The 22321-nt window shown below is 43.0% G+C and overlaps 1 protein-coding gene across 6 annotated transcripts in view; it reads left to right on the top strand.

Moving 5' to 3' along the window:
• LOC117887331 (bMERB domain-containing protein 1-like) overlaps positions 1-22321 on the top strand; it is an 82657-nt gene that overhangs the window by 6901 nt on the left and 53435 nt on the right. The window contains exon 1 of one of the 6 annotated variants that reach the window (XM_034789838.1): positions 13283-13616. The exons of the other annotated variants lie outside the window; for them this stretch is intronic. Within the exon in view, the coding sequence (XP_034645729.1) occupies positions 13538-13616 (79 nt within the window). The 5' untranslated portion in view covers positions 13283-13537. Of the gene's footprint in view, positions 1-13282; positions 13617-22321 lie in introns of those variants that run through there. 6 annotated transcript variants of the gene reach the window in all.

The raw sequence follows: 22321 nt of genomic DNA, 5'->3' as shown, positions 1-22321 counted from the left end.
TGCAGTGCATTTGGACAGGAATATATCTGCAGTTCTCAGGGGCTGGTAAACGAGTAACTTTAAAGAGTCCCTGAGATTTGTCCAATTATAATCTCAAAAGCATGTAAATTCCAGCATAGTTTCTTCATAGGCACTTACAAAATAAAAATGATTTGGCTGACCTCACCAAAAGGTCCATATTAGACCTCATTAAAAATGGGCCGTAAGTCTTTTTGCCCTTCAGGCTAAGGTTGAGTGTAGTGCCAGTGTAGGGTCAAGTGAAAAAATTCTCTAAGTTATATCATCTTTCAAAAGTTTACATCCTTCCTTTTCAGAGGAATGGGGTTTAATACTTAGTGGGTGTTCAGATATAGTTTGCTAGTTCAGGCTTAAAGTTTTACAAACCATGAGAGTGGTAGCTAGGCAAGCAAACTAAATATTTTGGCACATTTAACATGCAATAGAAGCAGGGCTTATAAAAGAGCTGTAAATAAAATAATATGCACTTGGCTTAATGAATGCTTGACCTAACACCTTTCTAATTCAGTAGGAAGTGGTACAGAAGTGACCAGCAAGGAAAGGGGATACCATTGAATGGTATTTTATTGCTAATTACACATCAGTAACAACTGATCTGCGTGTCAGATCATTTCAGCCCAACAAGCTGCCTTCAACTTGCTGGCACAAATCCACTTTGCCTTGCAGTATACTCTACTTGAAATGCTTTATATAGAGAATTGTCCTAGTGCCAAAAACAGCTATAAAACTTATTTTTATCTTGTTCATCAGAAGGGAAAAAAAATGTTACTGTCTCATAGGAATTCAAACCAAACAAGCTGGTTTAGCACTAATTACTTATTTTTAAAAAGTTAAAAGGTATCTGACAGCAACCATAAGTAAAATAAAGAAGTTGTAAATGCAGTATTTAAAGGGACAGTGGCTGTTAAACACTCTGATATGTGGGGATGTTTAGAAAAGTGAGAAAACTTAAATTTGGCCCCAAATTTAGTAAAAACATGCTTTTGTAAAACCTCAGACCAATGGAAATGTACATTTTTAAAGTCCAGTGAAAACAGGTTTTTTTAATCAGAAACAGTCCCCTTCAGTGGTTGAAACTCTAGATTTTACAGCACAAAAAATCTGGAAGTGAAACTGACTCAGTGCTCTTCTACAACAGACCTTAACTACGTCTGTTTCTACTTAAATCTGTGCAACACCCTTGTGTAGACACTTCCTCACCCCTTTCTCTGCTTGAGGCTGTCTCTATCTCTGCAGTACTCTCAGCCCCAGCAATGAAAAGTGAGGGGCTGTTTGCAGAATAATAGGTGATTCTCCTGCCCTTTAGAGGCTCAACTTGCTGGTTCAACAGCATTCCCAGGCCCTTCTACCCAGCAGAGCAAGGGGCAAAATTTAATTGTCCTTGACATTCACTTAACTCCTTTTAGTTGTTTTTTCTAGCTGTAATTACATTTGCTTTAGTTGGTTTCTGTCATATCCCTAGCATTCTTTTAACAACTATGAATCTTGTCAAGGCTTTTAATGCTATTAGGACTGAAAAAACAACAACCCCATATCAACTAAACTGCCATTGTGTAGAGTAGGTATTCAGTCTCTTGTAAAATAAGTGATGAATGGCTATGCTTAGTGGATTTAGAAATACACCCACATCAACAACATGTACTTAGATCACTTACTAATAGCCCCAAATTTTTAATGAAATTCCTGCATGGATGTTTTCCTGTTGCACTATCATTTATTATTATTTACAGTATTAACAGGAGTGTTGTATGTAAGATATGGGAGCTAATTGTTGTGATCTACTTGGCACTGGAGAGGCCTCACTTGGAGTACTATGTCCAGTTCGGGGCACCACACTTTAAGAAAGATGTGGACAAATTAGAAAGAGTACAGAGGAGAGCAACAAAAATGATAAAATATTTAGACAACCTGACGTATTGGGAAAGGTTAAAAAAACTGGATGTGTTTAGTCTTGAGAAAAGAAGACTTGAGGGCGGGGGCTGTGGAGACCTGATAAGTCTTCAAATATGTAAAAGGTTGTTATAAAAAGGATGGTGAACAATTGTTCTCCATGGCAACTGAAGGTAGGACAGGAAGTAATGGGCCTAATCTGCACCAAGGGAGATTTAGGTTAGATATTAAGAAAAAAATTCTAACTATAAGCATAGTTAAGCACTGGAATAGTCTTCCAAGGGAGATTATGGAATCCCTGTTTTTTGAGGTTTTAAGAGCAGATTAGATTGATTTTTAGTAGGCAAGGCCTCAGTCACTAAAATTAGCAGATTGGTTGTGTGAGAAAGTGCCAACATAGTCACTTTGCTGACCATAACTAATCTTTAAACGCTGCAGAACACTACACAACTCTGATTCAAATAGCCAGAATTTAAATAACTGGTTGCTTCATCTTACATTTTGATTTTTATCACTGAATCCTAAGAAAACTACCTTCTACAACATTCTAGGTTCTAGCTTTTTCATCTGTGTCCTATACAAGCATTGTAACCAGAGCTGTGTGCAGCAGGGTGGCTTCATTTCACAGTGTGACGTTGCAGACTTTTCCCTTAGTTTCTATTCATGTGTGGTTCACATTCTTTGAGATTTCCTTACAGTTGCAGGTTCCAACAGAACTACAATCTCAAAGCAAAACTCAGGTGAAATTGTAAATTTTTCATGCCTTTGATTCAGAATTGTAAGGATTGTCCTGGGTGCTCCAAAAAGATTCATTGGACTCAGCAAACCTTTCCACAAAGCTTTTTTCACTCTGGAGTTTGTAATGAAATATAAAGCCAGGTGAGTTTCTAGAAAGGATTTCAGGTTTTGTAATGAACACTTTCCCCAGCTCTGCTTGTAACAAATACATCTCTTCTAGTCCATTTCCTTAGGGTGGCTCCAGTTAGCTGTAACTTCACAAGAATGTCAGATATTTTCAGTATCAGGGGGTAGCCGTGTTAGTCTGTATCTACAAAAACAACAAGGAGTCTGGTGGCACCTTAAAGACTAACAGATTTATTTGGGCATAAGCTTTTGTGGGTAAAAACCTCACTTCTTTGGATGCAGGTTGGTTTTTACCATGAAAGCTTATGCCCAAATAAATCTGTTAGTCTTTAAGGTGGCACCAGACTCCTTGTTGTTTTTGTAGATATTTTCAGCAATGTTATATTACAAATAGGAATATTTGCATGATCCAAAACTTAAAAACTGGAGCTCTCCTGAATCTGTCCTCTTTTATCATGGAATATGCTGCCTTTCAGGCATCATGTGCACTCTCTCAAACACCACTAAGACTTTCCATATTACTTTACCATGAATACAGCGTACAGTAGATATTGCTACATTCATTCAAATGGACACATTTTTAAAGAAGCCTCAACCCAGTTTCTATTTGTTCAGGGGCTGAGACTAAGTCTTCCTATGTGTGTGTACACTGCTTAGCTTAACTGGCCTCATTCCTCATTGGGACCTCTGGACACTACTGTAATACAAATACTGTTATTGTGCCCAAAGTCAATGATGCATACAAATTAGGTAAAGAAACGCCTAAAATGCTAATAGTTTTTAACCCAAAAATAGAGGCTAGATTGAGGCACCTTTACAAATTTAATCTTAATATCTTCATCTGTAATATTTAGAAATGTTTCTGCTATGGCTGTGGATTTCTAGTATAACAATTTGCTTTCTCCATCTATTCTAACTTCCTTCCTCTAGGGTGTTTATAGTGACGATCACTCTAGTATCTAAAACTACTCCCTTCTATTTGGGACAGCAGTCTACCGGGGAGATAATGTTAGATGGCTAGTGAAAAAGTATAGTCATGTGATCCAGCCAGCCAGGTAACAGAACTTTGTATGTGTGATTTGATTGGACATAGGATGAATTAAAAAACATCTGTAATTGACTTCTGAGCCAAACATGTTGCTGTTGTTTGCATATGCAATCTAATTACACCTCTACCCCGATATAACGTGACCCGATATAACACGAATTCGGATATAACGCGTTAAAGCGGTGCGCCGGGGGGACGATTCTGCGCACTCCGGCGGATCAAAGCAAGTTCGATATAATGTGGTTTCACCTATAACGCGGTAAGATTTTTTGGCTCCCGAGGACAGTGTTATATCAGGTAGAGGTGTATTAACGATGATTCCAGAGTTCCCTACTGTTGATCCCTATTGAGTTAAGCGATAGAAAACAGCTGAATTATCACATGACTTATCAAACAATCAGGAGCCAAACATTCATTTTATAGTTCTTCCACAAGAATAGGATTTCAGGTTCACCAAGCCAAACAGAGCTGGTAAAACCTGGATATAGGAACCTAGATTTTGCAGGTAGCCATCACTGCCTTATGTTGCCCAGTGATGTATTTGAATGTGATGATAGGCAGAAGTTTAACAATGTGGTGGTTAATTGACAGCACATGGCCCTTGCTTCATCCTGGAAACATTTTTGAAGGCTTTGATTCTTGTGTATTGTGTGCGCCTTGGAGTTGTATGAAATTTCTGATTGTCTACTCAAATAATTGCCTTTTAAAGAGCTCTAAATCACCGTATCTGTCTTAATATTTTCCCACGTGCAGTTTAATATTTTTGGCATTTGTCAGCATATCTCAAATACCATAGAGACTGTGTTACTGTTTTCTTGAATTGGGCAATGCACTTTAATATTAAGCTTTTAATATATGTACCCTTTCTACTGGATATCAATGTACATGCACCTTTTGGCTTTTTATAGAAATAACTATGTACAGAGAAATAGTTAGGCTTTTAAAACATATTCTTCAGTTACACTGGAAGTATTGCTATTAGTAAATCTGTTCTTATGCAGCCTAATCTAAAAATCCTTTTAGAATAGGGCCCATTAAAGACTTTTAGTCTTGAATTCTAGGACTTTGGGAGGCTGTGCATGTAGTCAGACATACACATTTATACTTGAGAATTGATTTGCACAGGGCATGCTGACTGGAACATAAATGTGCTGGCCTGCTTGCTACTCAACTTCCAACCTTACTATGTGGAACGTCCAACACATCTGAATGCATCTTTTTCATTTGAAATTACTTCTGCCTTCCATTTTGCAGGAACTTTATTTGATGACGACTGTGGAGCAAACTGACCTTCATGCTTTAATTGGATCATAAACTCAGCCATGTGATCCTTTAACTGTTGCTAGATTAAATACTGTATTTTTAATAGCACAATATAAATGTCTAAAATATTCTCATTTTGGCCAATAGTGATTTACACTCCTGAAGATGAGAATATTCCTGTAAATATTCAACTCTTCTGTTGATTAAACAGCTTACACTGTTGTTTTTCCCTGCAATGCAGAGCAGTGAAAACAAATCTGAGGTGATTTTCATTGAGAGCTCACAAATGGGTTTTATGGCAGATGCTCTTCATTTAATGAGTTGAGTCACAGTCAGATCTGGGATTCTTTTACATTTTACATGTGTAATTGAGGTACAATAATAAGCTGCTTGATTTTAAAAACAAATTGAAGTATAAATAAACCAACAGGTGTTTGTACTTGTACAGGAAACAGCCATTTCCTGCCTCCGCAGAGATTTTGTTTGCCTCATTAAAAATAAATGATTTGACCAAAAGTTGAAAAGTACAGTGCAACTTCTAAAAACTTTTAGTGCATGAACTAGGAAGCCCAAAATACTCTTGGGGCTGAACAGCTCATGAAAATACTGAGGTTATATATTTTCCAAAAAACACAATCCCGTCAAGTGCCAGATACTGCATTCCTTAATGCCCTAAATTACGGCATTAATACAGTGCAGGTGATGGTACTGTATTTGCAAATCATTGGTTATTAAGAGAGGGAAAAGGTATTCACGTCAACTGCTGTGAATAATCACTGGTCATCCATGCTGGGTTCTGCTGCTGTCTTTCAATTTGAAATCAACATTTCCAGAATCCTCTGCCTTTCATAAACACCTCTTCATTTGTCATCTGTATATTTTTGCTGCCAACCTCTGTTTGCACTGAGTTTACAAGCAGAATAAATACCTTTTAATTAATCAGAAATGCTGTGGTGTTTAAAATCCTTGACTGACTCAAGACTAGGCTGTTTCTCTTTGCTCTTAGTTATGGGTGACTTGGTATTTCTGGTTTACTTTCATGACTTGTGCCCTTGGAACCTGTGACCACCTCATGACTCCTAATGGTTATCATTGCAGGGTTGTGTTTTCTCTGTGGGTGAAGTTCACTCGTGGTATTGTTGATTCATTCACAGTAATGTTTAAAATAAATAAAAAATCCATCTTTCCAGCTGAGCAGAGGGTCAGTGATGTGCTGGCACTGGGCACCACTCCATCCCATACTGAGCTGTACAGCCCCTGGGTGGGATTATCAAAAGCACCTACATGACTTTCCCTGTCAAGTGTAAGGCGCACTAGTCCTGTTAACTAAGTCACTTAAGATGCTTTTTAAAATCCCAGCCCATGACCGCTCTCATCTTCAAAATCTCACTGAAGCCAATGGCAACTGTGGTCAATGTTTTCAAATGTAGGCACCTAACTAGGAGGTCTCAAGCCCCTGCAGCTCCTATTAGCACAAATGGGTGTGCAGCACCTCTGAGAATGTAGACACTTATCTATGTGTCTAAATATGTCTTTAGATACGTGACTTTTAGGACCAATATTTTCAAACCCAAGTGCCTAACTTGGTAACACTGCATCTGGATCACTGAATCTTTTCCTATGATGGGGCCTTGTACCTGTAGGACAGATCATTTCACCCTCTTGTGCCCCAGCAGTACCTGCAGCGCCTTCTGCAGCACTGTGTCAGAGGGGAGACCACACTGCCTTCTCTTTCCCCTTGACCTGCACATGTGCTGCTGTCGTGTTCATCTTTCTCTGCCTCCCTTAAGAGAGTGGAGGTCACTTTCCTCAAGAGCCCCCATCCAGTGGTTTCCCCAGATGAAACAATCCATTACAATTCAGTTTACATTGAACTAAACAAAAGTATTTATTGTAATAAAAAAGAGTTTGATACTAAATGCCTGAAATTTAGCTGTAATGGATGTTTTCTTGTCTACATCTACCCATTTATTCACTCAAGCTTTTCTATGGCACTCTCCTCACTGTTGTCTGAGTCCTTTCAAACACTAATGGATTTAGCTTCACAATATTCTTGAGAGCTAGGTCAATATTCTCCGTGCTTTACAGAGAGGAAACGAGACACACAGAGGTGAAGCAATTAAACCAAGGCCACACAAGGAGTCTCTGGCAAAGCCTGGAATTAAACCCACGGCTTGTGAGATCCAGTCCAGTGCCAGATCATCTTTCCCTCACTCTTAAGTTAGAGAATATTTATAAAATGCTGACACATCTTCTTTCTGCACATCTCCCTGTCTCCTGTACTGACGGTCATGTGCCTCTGGGAAGGAATGGTTCCCAGAACACCAGCTTACCTATTGACACTCCCCATACACACACCTGCCTTTGAGGTGCATTGTAAATGTAAACACCAGCATTTGATTAAAAGAGCCCCCCTTGTTGAACTTGGCTGGGACACAAAAGCAGAATTCCCTTGTCTCCTGTTTTTAATATTAATAATAATAATGTGCCTTCATTTTAAATTCATCTTTTGGGCTCAGCTTTACTTTGTCCTCCATTGTCCAAACAGAATATTGGGTCTTTCCTAAACTCCTAAAGTTAGTGTAAGAAAAAATCCTTTCCAGTGTGGCATTACCTTGGGTATGATCTGGAGCAATGAACAGTTTCCCCCCCTCAGTTCTCCATCCTGGAGTGCCTTTTACACTGCTTTGCTTTCACACAGCCTTCAGCATGTGTGTTACTCCCAGTTACGTTGTATGAGTGTTGTGGCCAGCCACTCATGAATTACACTGCAGAGCAACACCGGTAAATTCCCAGTCCCAGACTTTCCCCAGAAATGTACATCTTGTACTGCCCAGCTCTCTCCTGGACAATACAAGCTCATACAAAATCTGTGATTTTATTAATAGAAAATGATATGCAGAAATCCTATTATCCCAAATGGAGTTTCCCAAACATTTCAGTCCAAACACATTGGTTTAGATAAAACAATAAAACAAATTTATTAACTAGAAAAGAGATTTTAAGTGACTACAAGTAATGAGGCATAAAAGTCAGAATTGGTTACAAGAAAATAAAAATAAAGCAAAACTAATACCTAACTTAACAAGCTAAGTGAATTCAAAGAAAAAAATCTCTCACCACATGTTTCAGCAGTCTTACTGGCTGAATTTCTTTCATTCAGAATCCCTCCCCAGTCCAATGCTGCTTCCTTTGTTCTTCAAGTGTTATTGATGCTATGGGTAGAGAGAAAGGGAGAGAGAATTTGGGTTGTCTGCTCTCCCTTCTTATAGTTTGAGAATAATCTCCAGCTGAGGTTCAGGAGGCAGCAAGTCTGTGTGAACGGGAACCTCCAGCTGTTTCTTTGTCAAGAAGTAGATTTTTGCCCATATCCTCTTTCCTGACAAAGATTGGCCACTTAATTGGGTGATGGTCCATTTGATTTTGTTGACATCTGGCTGAAGCACTGGCTAGACTTTCGTTTCTGGGAAACTGGTTTGTGGCTGCTCTCCCAGACTTGAAACATGTCTTAGTAATACCATACAAAGGAATATTATAACTTTACATGCAATGTTTCCACACGTATTTTACCAGGACTATAATGATCAGCAAATTACGAGTTTTCAAATGAAACCTCAGAAGGCATACTTTGTACGAAATTTATCATTGTCCTGCAAAAGGGGTAAATATAGGAGTGCAGACTGTCACATCCATATCTCTAAACAACTCTTTCCTGTATCACAATTAACTCCTAACCATTCCTCTGCAAGCCAAAGTCCAGCCCAACTGTGGCAATGGAAGGTTCAGGCTTTCATTTTGTAGTCTAGAAACCCAGAGTTAAATTGTAAACATGTCAGGCTGTCTCTACCAGTCTACACAGGAAATTGGTCTTTCTCATTGCTTTCTGCAAGTGTAGGAAACACAGCTTTACCAGAATTAGAGCTGGTTGAAAATTTTTTTTCCCCCTTGTGGAAAAAAATTTGGAGCAAAAAATCAATCACCAATCTTTTTGCCTAAAATTGAAATATTTTGATTCTGAAATTCTGCTGTGATGCCTCATGGGAGTGGTAGTTTGGGTACTCATGTTCCCATTCTCCTCCTTAGGCTGGGCTCCCCACTTGGCCTACATTTCCCATGATACATCATGGTTTTCCCTCTTGGTGAGGGGAGATAGTGCATCATTCCCATGTTGTGGCTGCCATGCATCATAAAACGTGGAGTTCAGCTTGGGAGTCCAGCCTATAGAGAATGGGGGAATGAGGCAACTGAACTACAACTCCCATGAGGCACTGCAATGTGATTTTTGGAATAAAAATATTTGGGGTTTGGGCCAAAAAACCAACATTTTTCTGGTTATCAGTTCAGTTTTACAAAAAAAAAAATCAAAAGAATTTTCCAGAAAGCCCATGCTTTTTGCCAAAAAACTTGGTTTGTAGAAAGCCCCATTTTCCATGGAAAATTTTTGACCAGCTGTTATGGTTCCAGCGTGAGTTTTACAGTTGAACATTCATTCCCTCTGTCCATGGGCACCCTTCCAAGTGACTAGGACCTACACCTATATTTCTTTTAGGGTCGAATTCCATGATTCATCCCACTTTTAGACTTGAGTCCCTAAGTCACAGCACCCATATTCACCAGTGCTGTGTCCTCTGGGTTTTGGACTCTGTCATAGACTTCCTTTCTGCAGTATGAAAATGCAGTCTCTTCAAAATAAAGTATATATTTATCCATAGGAACATAGGGATGAAAGGGTTAAAACAACAAGAGCTCTATACACACATTATCTTACCTAAACCTGAACCTTTTCCAGTTTCAGTAGGTCCACTTGTCCTAGGCACCCCACAGCACTAGAGCTGGGCAAGATGGTGCCCCTGCAGCTGCTGCCATGGTCTCAGTGTGATTCTCTGTCAGTGTCTCACCCACTGAATTCCAACACCGTCTTTTGATCCATATCAAAATGCCTTTGCCTGTCCTGGGACCCCTGAACTTGGTCAATCTGATTTATGTATCTCTCCAAGAGGGTCAGAGGCAGCCTTCCAGCAGTGAATTTGTTTGCTAAGACCTGCAATTGAGAGAGAATCACTCTGCAGTCCTGGATTGCAAGCTATCACTTTAAGGGCGGGGAGGTTTCCTGCTCCTTGCAGGCCCAGGTGGTTCTGTATCAAAGTGTGTGAGCAGCATCAGTCTGGAAAGAATTAGCTTAAATCAGTTAAGCTCCCTCTCTGCCTTAGGGAGCAGCTTGTTTTCTCTCTGTGTTTCGAGGTTCATGTTTGTTATCATTCTCAATTTTACAAAATCCAGTAGTTATGCTGCAAACCTCACTCACTTCTCTAGGTGTATGCTGTGGTCATAACACTGCAGAGGTGTAAAACAACCCACAATTGAGTTAGCTCTTTGCCTGAATGCACCAGACAGCACAATAGTAATCCTAGAGGCAGAAATACATACAATATTTATAAAATATAATACAGATATCTCCAATGTTCATCACACCAGCTCTAGCCAGGATGATTATCCTTGTGTATGATAAGAGGTGGAGAACTGAAGTCCTCAGAGACTCTCATTGAAGTTTCTTAGCTCACATATGTGGTAGCTTGAAGCTACAGGGCATCCAGACAGAGAGGGCTGAGGTCCAAGCTTGGGTATGTACTTGTTGCTACTTTGTTTTCTGTGTAACACTCCTTTACAGTTCTAGGAATCCATTGTCTTCAGGAGGCAGCTGCCATTTTCTTTTCAGTTCAGATGCATGTGCCACAGGAGACCCACACATTAGGGACTTCTTTCTTTCGTGTTAAAGTATAACCAGAGACCTCGTGTTGGTGCTCTGAGAAGAGAACTTAAAAGCAGACGAATGCTAAAATGACCACTTATGGGACTTTGAAGGGCCTCCAGTTTAATGCAAAAGAAGAATCTGGCTAGAGTTTTGCTGTCTTTCCATGCAGATGCTGTTGAAGACAGTGGCATGAAAAGATCTGTTTTTCTAACTGTGCTGGGAAAGGTGCCTTTGGTAGCCCCTAATGCCTACCATGTCCTACAGGACCTAGGCACAATGGGGTTTAAGGACTTAGAGGAGATTTATAAAGGTGTGGTGTGCCAAAATCGTAATAGGCCCATAGTTCTATTACACAAAACACAGGATAGGCTCAGGGGAGGGACTGTAAGTGGCATGAGCCTTCTTGCTGTAGAGGCATGGGGAGGAACTGGGCAGCAGGCTCAGTACCTAGAGATCCCATTCGGAAGCAACAGGAAGCCTGGGGCCAGAGAACTCAAATGGGAAATCTCTGGGGATATGCTGGGAAACTTACAAGTGTAAGAATCTGGCCTGGGACCAGCAAGTTAAATACGAATCTGCAGGGAGGCAGCTGACCTTTAAGTTAGCCTGAGTCTTGTGCTCTGCAAGCCAGAGAGGCACCAGAAACTGGTCACCTGCTGAAGGCACTGGGAGGAGGAAGAGAGGCTCCAGGAGGGAGGTCACAGGCCATGCTGCAGTTCCTGGCCAATGTGGAGTTGGCTCTCGGGGTGGGGGCAGTGTGTGGAGACCCCCTGCCACCCTCCCTTCCGCCCTGGGGCCGCAGGGATGTGCCGTCCGTTTCTGGGAGCAGTGCAGAGCCAGGGCAGGTAGGAAGCCTGCCTTAGCCCCGCTGGGCCGCTGGACTTGCCGGGAGGAGTTGAGGAAGGGAGTGGGAGGGGTTGATCAGCGGGCCCGTGGACCCCCTGGAGTACCCTTGGGGACCCCAGATTCAGAAACGCTGGATTGGAAGGATTGTGAGCTGCAGATGGAAGGAGCAGTCAACAGACATGGGTACAGAAGCCAGCACACTTGGGGTATTCGATACTCAGGGTCTTTTGGGGAGGGTATATGAGGGGCACTGGGCACTTAACAGATATACAGGAATTTCACAAATAAAGGGCAGGGACTGCTTTGTGTCAGTATAGTGCCTAGTGCAGTGAGGTTGGTTTGTGGCTGAGATGCCTATTAATTAACAACAATAAATGAAGGTCACCATGCTGTGAGGAGCAGTTGGGGTGGGAAAAGTCACAGAGAGACCTCGATGCCATAGGGTGATGGGTGGGGCAAGTGAACTCGTCATCTCTGACTGGAGAGTTACTGTACAGCAACAGGGAACAGATAATTTCGTGGTGGGTTTTCTCTGGTTTCCTTCTGCCCTTTACAAAAATCCCTGTTTGTGTGTCAGCCTGACTCTCCACACAGAACTGCCTGGCTTGCCTGCAGATCAGCACTAGACTAAGAACCAAGCACGTTTGCTTTTGTGTCGTGGTTAGAGCTGGTTGGGAATTCTTGGGCAAAACTTTTTTTTATTGTGGCTGGAAGGCGCTGATTTGTCATACCAGTTTGGATAAAAGTTTCCTCAAGTTGGAATGAAATTTCTGGTCAGAGAGACAGACAGACAGCTTGAGTGACTTTCCCATATTTAGTGTGGTCTTGTCCAGGGAGGAGATAACTCTGGAGTTGATAGCAGAATGGTTACTGCTTCAACTCGGCCTCTGTTGGATGAGTCTTGAGGCGAGTGGTAGAAGTGTAGGAGCACAGGATGGCCCAGTAGTTAGGTTAGCTGGCATATTGGGAGACCTGGCTTCAAGTCCTTGCTCTTTTACAGGGTTGGGTGCGACCTTGGGAAAGCCAGGTGGGGGGAAGATTTTCAAAGTCACTTGAGCATGAAATTCCCATTAAAACAACGAGGAGTCCGGTGGCATCTTAAAGGCTAACAGATTTATTTGGGCATAAGCTTTCGTGGGTAAAAAAACTACTTCTTTGGGGTTTTTACCCACGAAAACTTATGCCCAAATAAATCTGTTAGTCTTTAAGGTGCCACCGGATTCCTCGTTGTTTTTGTGGATACAGACTAACACGGCTACCCCTCTGATACTAAATTCCCATTGACTTTCAATGGGAGGCAAGTGCCATTTGTGCCTTTGAAAAATCTCCCTCTTTGTCTCTCTGTGTCTCAATTCCCACTCTTTAAAGTATGGGATAATAGCACTGCCCAACTTCACAGGGATGTTGTGAGGACAGGTACGTTAAAGATTGTGAGGTGCAGCATTATAGTAACAGGAGTCCTACCGGTATATGTATAGAAAGGACTAACAGTGTTCAAGAAAACTTCTTGTCCTTGCTTCCACCAGAGGGAGCCCCTCTGTCCAATAATGAACACTTATATCTCACCTCCTGCTGCTTCTGGTCTATTTCATATTCGTGCAGCTTTGCAAAAGCATCTCAACGGCTAATCATCAGACAGCAGCTGCCAGGCAGGTGTCAGGCTTCTCTTTTCTTTTTTGATTTGATCTCTCTCTCTTTTAATATATTTCTTTTCAGAGGGTGGGCTCTGGCTTCCCTCTGGAACTGGCTCCTTAGAAGTGCATCTGCCTGAGGAATTCTGGGCTCAGGAGGATTTGGGTTGTTTTTTTTTTAACACCTTTTCTTAGGGTCTTATTAAAAATAAGAAAGGTGCTAGGATGGAAAAGGAGAGCAGGACGCCTACCAGGTATGGATCATTGGAGTCAACCAAGTGGACAGCTGCAGACCCAGCCAAAGGTGAGAGCGCTTTGCATGCATGCGGAGCAGCCAGGCATCCCCTGAGATCCCTGCCCGATGAGAGAGCTCAGCCACCTCTCCAGGCAACGGACTCAAATCCGCACTCAGTGCCTGCAGAGCCTGCTGATGAATAACACACCGTCTGAGCTGGACCTCAGTTGGACTGGTCTCCTAGCTCCCTTCTCTACGCCCACCCCTGCTAGTGACTGTGATGGGGGTACACAGCAATCAGAGGGGGTGGATGTTTAGAAATGTTCGGTGCCTCTGATGGTTTTTCTCATCACCTTGAAAGTTTTACAAGGTTAAGTCAGGGACTTTGCCTTCCTCCCCCCCTAGGGCTAGGGGGTTGTTGGTGGCACGGGGGGAGGGTCTTGGGGTGCCCGCATAGCTCATTGGCAGGGTGAAGGCAATAGGCATTTTCAAAGCAGTCCTTTTCTGCTCAGCCGCAGGGACATAATAGTGGCAGGCACTGGAGAAAGCAGGTGATCAGGCTCATGAGTAGGAAAACTTGGCTGGGAACCAAGAGTTCTGTGTTCATTCACAAAATCAACTCACACCAGCTCTTCCAGGCGGGAGTTTGTGCTGCGAGAGCACAGAGGTGGCAAAACTCCAGCACCTTTGGGGACGCAGATGAGGGAAGGGATGGATGACAGGGTTAGAGTAAATGAGAAACGTCCTAGCTTGTCTCTCTGGGTGGAGAAAGTATTAAAAGATAACACATCAGTCCCCAGAGCCCCCCAAAGCTGTGACTGCCTTTGAAAAATGATCCCCTCCTGGCTCCAATGGCTCATTGTTAATATGATTCTTGAGAACATCATGGTGAATAATGAAGATGAGGGCAAGATTCAGGAATTTACACATTCACGATGCTGCTAAATATTATTAGTTTCTGCTTTACAGTTCCCCAAGTGAGCGTCTCAGGGCTGGCAGTTCCGGCAACAGCTGTGCTGGGGAGATTGATGGTTATCCATTTATCCAGAATATTTATGCTGAGTAGATGGTGTCTATTTATTCAAGTACGCAACTGTGTGATCAATGCCACCACAGAAATCTACATCCTGGGAGAGGTAGCTGGGCTTCAGATACACAGCAGCAGCTCTTTTATCGGCTGCTACATAACAGTGTGGGGAGTGTGGGCTAGTGGTTAGAGCAATGAGCCAAGGGGAGGGGGCAGGACTCCAAGGTTCTCTTCCAGATGCAGCTGCTCGTTTGCTCTGTTTTCTCAGGAACCTCATTTCCCTGCTCTGTACCTGTTTCTCCCCCTGTGAAATGGGGATGATCACAGAACTGTAGAGCTGAAAGGGACCTCGAGAGGTCATCATGTCTGGCCCCTTGCACTGAGGCAGGACCAAGTAAACCCAGACCATCCTGACAGGGGTTTGTCCAACCTGTTCTTAAAAACCTCCCATGATGGGGATTCCACAACCTCCCTTGGGAGCCTTTTCCAGATCTTAACTACCCATAGAGTTAGAAAGTTTTTCCTAATATCTAACCTAAATCTGTATGCTGCAGATTAAGCCCATTACTTCTTGTCCTACCTTCAGTAGATGTGGAGAACAACTGATCACTGTCCTCTTTATAACAGCCCTTAACATATTTGAAGGCTGTTATGAACTCTTCCCTTCTCATGACTAAACATACTGAGTTGTTTCAACCTTTCCTATAGGTCACATTTTCTAAATATTTTATCATTGTTGCTCTCCTCTGCACACTCTCCAGTTGTCCACATCTTTCCTAAAGTGTGGCAGCCGGAGCTGGGACACAGTACGCCAGCTGAGGCCTTACTAGTGCTCAGTAGAATGGGACAATTACCTCTCATGTCTTACACACAACACTCCTGTTAATACATCCCAGAATGACATTAGCCTCTTTTGCAACGGCATCACATTGACTCATATTCAATGTGTGATCCACTATGACCCCCAGATCCTTTTCAGCAGTTCTACCACTTAGCCAGTTATTCCCCATTTTGTAGTTGTGCATTTGATTTTTCCTTCCTACATGAAGTACTTTGCACTTCTCTTTATTGAATTTCATCTTGTTGATTTCAGACCAATTCTCTAATTTGTTGAGATCATTTTGAATGCTAATTCTGTCCTTCAAAGTGCTTGCAACCCCTCCCATCTTGGTGTGCTGTGCAGATTTTATAAACACATTCTCCACTCCATTATCCAAATCATTAATGAAAATATTGAATAGTACCAGACCCAGGATCAACCCCTGCAGGACCGCACTAGATACACCCTCCCAGTGGATGCCAATCATTGATGATTACTCTTTAAGTACAGTCTGTCAGCCAGTTTTGCATCCACTTTATAGTAATTTAATCTGGACAACATTTCCCTAGTTTGTCTATGACAATGTCATGTGGGACTGTGTCAGAAATCTTCCCTCCCGAGGGGCGCAGGTGGGCTTTTGAGGCTTAATTAATTCATGCTTTCCTTGTATTGAAGGTGATGCAATCCTACAGTGGTAATGCTGTACTGTTCATATTGTGCTTTCTCTACCTCAGCAATGGGCAGAGAGTGGAGCCCAAATCTAGGGCTGACCAGAAAACAAAAATTCTGATTTGTGGAACATGTGGAGGTTTTGACATTTGTTTCTGTTCCAACTAGAACAAAACAGAGACCTTTTGAAATTTTTTGTGAGTCAGAGAAACACACCCAAGAATAGCCAATAGCCCAGTGTGAGAGCAGTCACCTGGAATGTAGTAGAGCCAGGATTAAGTCCCTGATTTGGAGCAGAGATATGAATCTGGGTTTCCCACATCCCAGATAGTACTCACACCACCAGGCTGTTCTGGGGCAGGTCTCTGTTTGGTTTTGACCATAAGATCCCCCTTGGACCTGATAAACCTTTCCTGACCAAAGTGGCATCGCAACCAATGTATTTCCTTGAAAAGTTTTGGTTTGATGAATCAGCATTTTCCAGCAAAAAATGTATCTCTGCAAAATTCTTGACTGACTCGTCTTAACTTTCCCTCTCTCAATCCTGATATCACACCTGGCTCACACTTTGCTCCTTTCTCTGGAGCCTTCCATCCAGCCATTCTCTGAGCTCCCCACTTCTGTCTTCTGCCAATTACATATCTTCCCTTATTGAACTAATTACCTCCTTAGCCCAGCCATTGCCCCCAAGTGTCAACAATCTCCACCATAATAGGTTAATTTCTCCCAATTAAGCCAATATATATTCTCTGTTACACAAGTGACCAGGGTTCTACAGCTAGCACTCTGTCGCAGAGATCACAGGATCTGGCTGTGCTACGAGTACCCGGAGGAGATCACGTGAATCCAGAGGTTGACTGACTTCAGAAAATGCTCCAAAACCTTTCTCCTCAACAAAGCCTTTGCACTGTGAGACCAACACTCACATACAGATATCCCCTTCCCCCCCAAACCTCAACACTGACCTTCCCTTCCTCCCCAAACCTCAACACTGACCCCCTTCCACTCCACACCCCAAAAGTGACCTTCCCATACACCCCCAAAGCTCAACACTAACCCCCTTCCACCCAACACTGACGTTCCCTTACACCCCAACCTTCAAAACTGACCCCGTTACACCCCAACACTGACCCCCTTCAACTCAACACTGACCCCCCTTCTGCCCAACAATGACCCCCAAACCTCAAGACTGACTCCCCTTTGATCCAATACACCCCAACATTGACCCTCCTTCTATATCTACACTCCATCGCTGAGCCCTCTTCTATCCAATGAACCTCATATCTGACCTCCCTTCTACCCAATAAGCCCCAAACATTGACCCCCTTCTACTCCAAACACCAAAAGTGACCTCCATTCTACCCCCAAAACCCAACACTGACCACTTCTACTTCCCTCAAATCCCCCAAACTGACCCCTTCTCCCCTTAATTCTCCCAACACTGATACCCCCTCAACCCTTAAACTCCAAATATGACCCCCTTCTGCACCAAACCCAAACACTTACATTACCTTCCTTCTTCCCAATAAACCTCAACCCTGACCGCTTTCAGCCCCCAAAACGCCATCCATTGGTCTGACCCAGTATGGCCATTCTTACATTCTTATGTGATCAAGTCATCCCTTAACCTTCTCTTCGTTAAGCTAAGTCTATCACTATAAGTCATATTTTCTAATCCTTTATTCATTCTCGTGGCTGTTCTTTGAACCTCTTCAATTTATCAACATCCCTCTTGAATTGTGGGCACCAGACCTGGACACAGCACTCCAGCAGCGATCACACCAGTGCACACACAGAGGTAAAATATCCTCTCTACTTCTATTTGAGATTTCCATTTATGCATCCAAGAATTGCATTAGCCCTTTTGGGTCCCATATTTCTAGTCATATGTAATCACAGTAGCTTTGGGGTAGCAGTTCTGCCTGCCTAGACTGTGCCAGCATTTCAGACTGTTCTGCGGGCTCCTGTTGGCTCAGTGCCATGGCACCGGCCCCCAGCACACACATGCTCACCCTTCCTGACAAACCACTGGCTCTGGCAAAGAGATTGCTTGCTGAGCAACAAAAATTATTAAATTTGGCAGCTCTCAAGACTTCTGGAGAAGTCTTGAAAAGTCTTGAAAAAGCTCAGCTTTTGCAATTGATTCCACCCTCGATAGAATGTGTGACCTCCTGGGACATTGGTGTAGGCTTAGTCACATGTCACCGGGGCTGTTTTAAGTAGAGGCGTCTGGAGTTCCTGCATCAATGTGTGGGAGTGTCCAGCTTGGGCTGTAGATCTGTTGTTAGGTAGGAGGCCTCTAAGGAAAACCCAGGTTGCTGAATCAGACCTGGAGGTAATGCCCCTGCAGGGCTCTAGGGGGTGCTGTGCTACCAAAGGATGAGAGGTAAAACTTTGCCCCTCATCATTTTTGGTCCTTAAGCATCCACTAGCCTTTGCTGCAAGCATTTGGTTGTGGACAATGATTCCCTGGTTGCTGCCTTCAGCCTCCATGGTCTCTCCCTGGGGTTTCAATAGGAGCAGTGTGACAGATCCAGGGTGGCAGATGGGTTGCACCCCAGGAGTTGTGGCACGGTAGCAGAGGGTGAAGCGATGCCAAAGAACCACAGAAATCAAACAGCTGTCGCCGGTAGATGACTGGACAACTGGGTTGTCCCACCTGTGCTCCTTATGATGGGCCTCCCCATCCCAGGAAGTCTCTATGAGGCCAAATCTGTGATGGGCTGAGCACAATTGGGCCCTATGGGTTTCTCAGTCTCTTCTCACGGTTAAGTGGTGGGATTGTGACTGAAGTACATCACTCCTTCCCCCTTATGATTATTTATATTACATCAGTTCCTAGAAGCCCCAACGGAGATCAGAGTCGGCTGTGCTAGGTGCTGTACAAACACATAGGGAACAATGGACCCTACCCTGAAGAGCTTACAGCTGAAATAGACAAAAAGAAGCATCATTATTCCCATATTACAATTGGGGAAACTGAGGCACAGAATGAGGCAATGACCTGCCCAAGGTCAGACAGGGAAATTGTGGCTGAACTGTAGTCACCTGTATCCAAATCCACTGCCAAAACCACAAGGCCATCCAGCTAGGGATGCATGCAATGACCTCTCAGTGGCTGCCTGACACCCTCTCCCCCCCACCATTCCTACCCATGGTTCCTCTAGGGCAAGGCTGTGGCACAACACTGTAGGGGAAGGGGAATGTATGCTGCTTATGCTCCCTGTGGATGTGGATAAAGGGCTGATTCCGCCAGGTCTCCGCTCTTACTGATTGCAATGGGAATTGAAAGCACTCAGCAACTCTCGGCAGCTCACAGTGTAGAGAGAACCTCAATCCCTGGGATTGCCAATCAATCAGGCATCTTTCATCATGACCCCAGTAGCCGTAACTGTCAGCGTGGATTTGTCAAGAACAAATCGTGTCAAGCCAAACTAGTAGTTTTCTTTGGCAGGGTAACAGGGCTTGTGGATGGGAGGAAGTGGTAGATGTGGTATATCTTGACTTTAGTAAGGCTTTTGACAATGTCTCACATGACCTTCTCATAAACAAACTAGGGAAACACAACCTACTATAAGGTGGGCATAACTGGTGGGAAAACTATTCTCAGTAGTTATCATTGGTTCATAGTCAAGCTGGAAAGGCATATCAAGTGGGGTCCCACAGGGATCAGTTCTGGGTCTGGTTCTGTTCAATATCTTCATCAGTGATTTAGATAATGGCATAGAGAGTACACTTATAACGTTTGTGGACGATACCAAGCTGGGAGGGGGTTGCAAGTGCTTTGGAGGATAGGATTAAAATTCAAAATGATCTTGACAAGTTGGAGAAATGGTCTCAAGTAAATAGGATGAAATTCAATAAGGACAAATGCAAAGTACTCACAATCAGTTACACACATACACAATGGGAAATGACTGCTTGGGAAGGAGTTCTGTGGAAAGGGATCTGGGGGTCATAGTGGATCTCAAGCTAAATATGAGTTAACATTGTAACGCTGTTGCAAAATACAGCAAATGTCATTCTGGGATGTATTAGCAGGAGTGTTGTAAGCAAGACATGAGAAGTAATTCTTCAGCTCCACTCCATGCTGATTAGGCCTCAGCTGGAGTATTGTGTCCAGTTCTGGGTGCCACATTTCAGGAAAGATGTGGAGAAAGTCCAGAGAAGAGCAACAAAAATGATTAAAGGTCTAGAAAACATGACCTTTGAGGGAAATTTGAAAAAACTGGGTTTGTTTGGTCTGGAGAAAATACGACTGAGAGGGGACGTGGTAACAGTTTTCAAGTACATAAAGGGTTGTTACAAGCATTAGGGAGACAAGAAGTAATGGGCTTAAATTGCAGCAAGGGAGGTTTACGTTGGTTGGATATTAGGAAAAACTTCCTGTCAGGGTAGTTAAGCACTGGAATAAGTTGCCTAGGGAGGTTGCGGAATTTCCATCATTGGGGATTTTTAAGAGCACGTTAGACAAACATCTGCCAGGGATGGGCTAGATAATACTTAGTCCTGCCATGAGTGCAGGGGACTGGACTAGATGACCTCTTGAGGTCCCTTCCAGTCTTCTGATTCTATGACGTAGCTCACTAGAAACACAGATCTGCTCCCAGCACTGTTGTGAGTCACACCCAGCTGGCTGATGGCTGTCTAAATGTTTCCACCAAAGCTGTATGCAGTGAAAGTCTGTAGCTATTACACTCCTCATTAGTGATGCTCTCTTCCCCAGGACAGTGTGTGATGATCAGATTGTCTCTGAGTTTAAATCAACACTCTGTTCTCTTCTGTGGGTTGCATGGTTGAAATGGGGCCTGTTGAGAGGTCATTTTGCTCCAATAATACATTATTGATCTTGCTGTCTAGCTCGGTTGTCATGTGCACAGTGCCTTGGGATGCCTGGCTGTCTGAGCAGCATGGTGTGATCACAGGCCCGCTGATGGGGCCATCTCTTTTCCCATCAGAAATGGAACACAGGAACTGCCCAGTGGGATCAGACCGGGGTCCCTCCAGTCCAGTGTCCTGGCCTAGACCACGGCCAGTACTAACTCCACTATTTTAAACCTCCGTACATATTCACTGGCTTCTCCTGACTGAATCACAATTAAATGGCACAAGGAGACTTTTGTGGAATAACAGGGGTCTGTGTCCTCTCATCCACAGCTCTACTTTCCATTCCCCTGGGATGGGTCCCCCCTTCCCATCATTTGGAGCCAAAAGGAAATTCTTTGCTTGCAATACCATGTAATGGACACTTAATCTTGCTGGACAATTATTTTCTCTGTGTCCCTTACTGTCCAAAGAGTACTGGCACAACTCAACGGGGACTTACAATCCCTTGGTCCTTATCTAATGCTCTCAGGAGCCAGGAGCGACAGGTTGGGGGCTGACTGGAACAATTTTTAAAGTAAAGTGTTTTCAAATGAGGTGAGAAATGGGCTATTCTTGTGTCTGGAGCTCCATGAAGCAGCCCTGTTCCTCCGTATGTCATCGCTAGTGAATGTCACCTCTGTATTTTCCAGATACACTAAATAACAGGTTTCAGAGTAGCAGCCGTGTTAGTCTGTATCCGCAAAAAGAACAGGAGTACTTGTGGCACCTTAGAGACTAACAAATTTATTAGAGCATAAGCTTTCGTGGACTACAGCCCACTTCTTCGGATGCATATGAGTGGGCTGTAGTCCACGAAAGCTTATGCTCTAATAAATTTGTTAGTCTCTAAGGTGCCACAAGTACTCCTGTTCTTTTTACTAAATAACAGGGAATCGGAGGGCGAACAAAGCACCATATAGGAACAAAATGAAACGTATTAAAAAAACCATGAACCTGCCAGCCAGGCTACGTTGCTGGATGCGAAATTACTGGTACTCTGACCAGTACTGCAGTATATACATTCTTAAATGCAGTGGAGGTTGCTAAAGACAAATAACTCTGGCCTACAATTTTTGAGAAGTCGTCTGCTTCAGAGATAAAATGTACTATTTATTATGTATTTTGATGTGCTGAATTCAAATATGACAATTAAAACAACTGATTGGCTACTGTTTCTAAGATATTTAAGTTTTTACATTTTATGTCTATGTATATTGTGTAGATAGTAGAGTTTTAATCATAAATTGTAAACCTAGGTCTTTTCATGTGTTTATGGTTGCTTTATATGATAATATTTCACCTGTCCTGTTTATATAACACTTTAAAAATCAGCAAAAGGGTTATATAAATAAAATTTATTATGAAACAAAAGGCAAAAAACTATTATGTACC

This window comes from Trachemys scripta, chromosome 14 (genome assembly GCF_013100865.1).
Source record: "Trachemys scripta elegans isolate TJP31775 chromosome 14, CAS_Tse_1.0, whole genome shotgun sequence".
Lineage (NCBI taxonomy): Eukaryota > Metazoa > Chordata > Testudines > Emydidae > Trachemys > Trachemys scripta.
The sequence above is the reverse complement of the archived record's forward strand: the minus strand, read 5'-3'. Positions and strand labels throughout refer to the sequence as shown.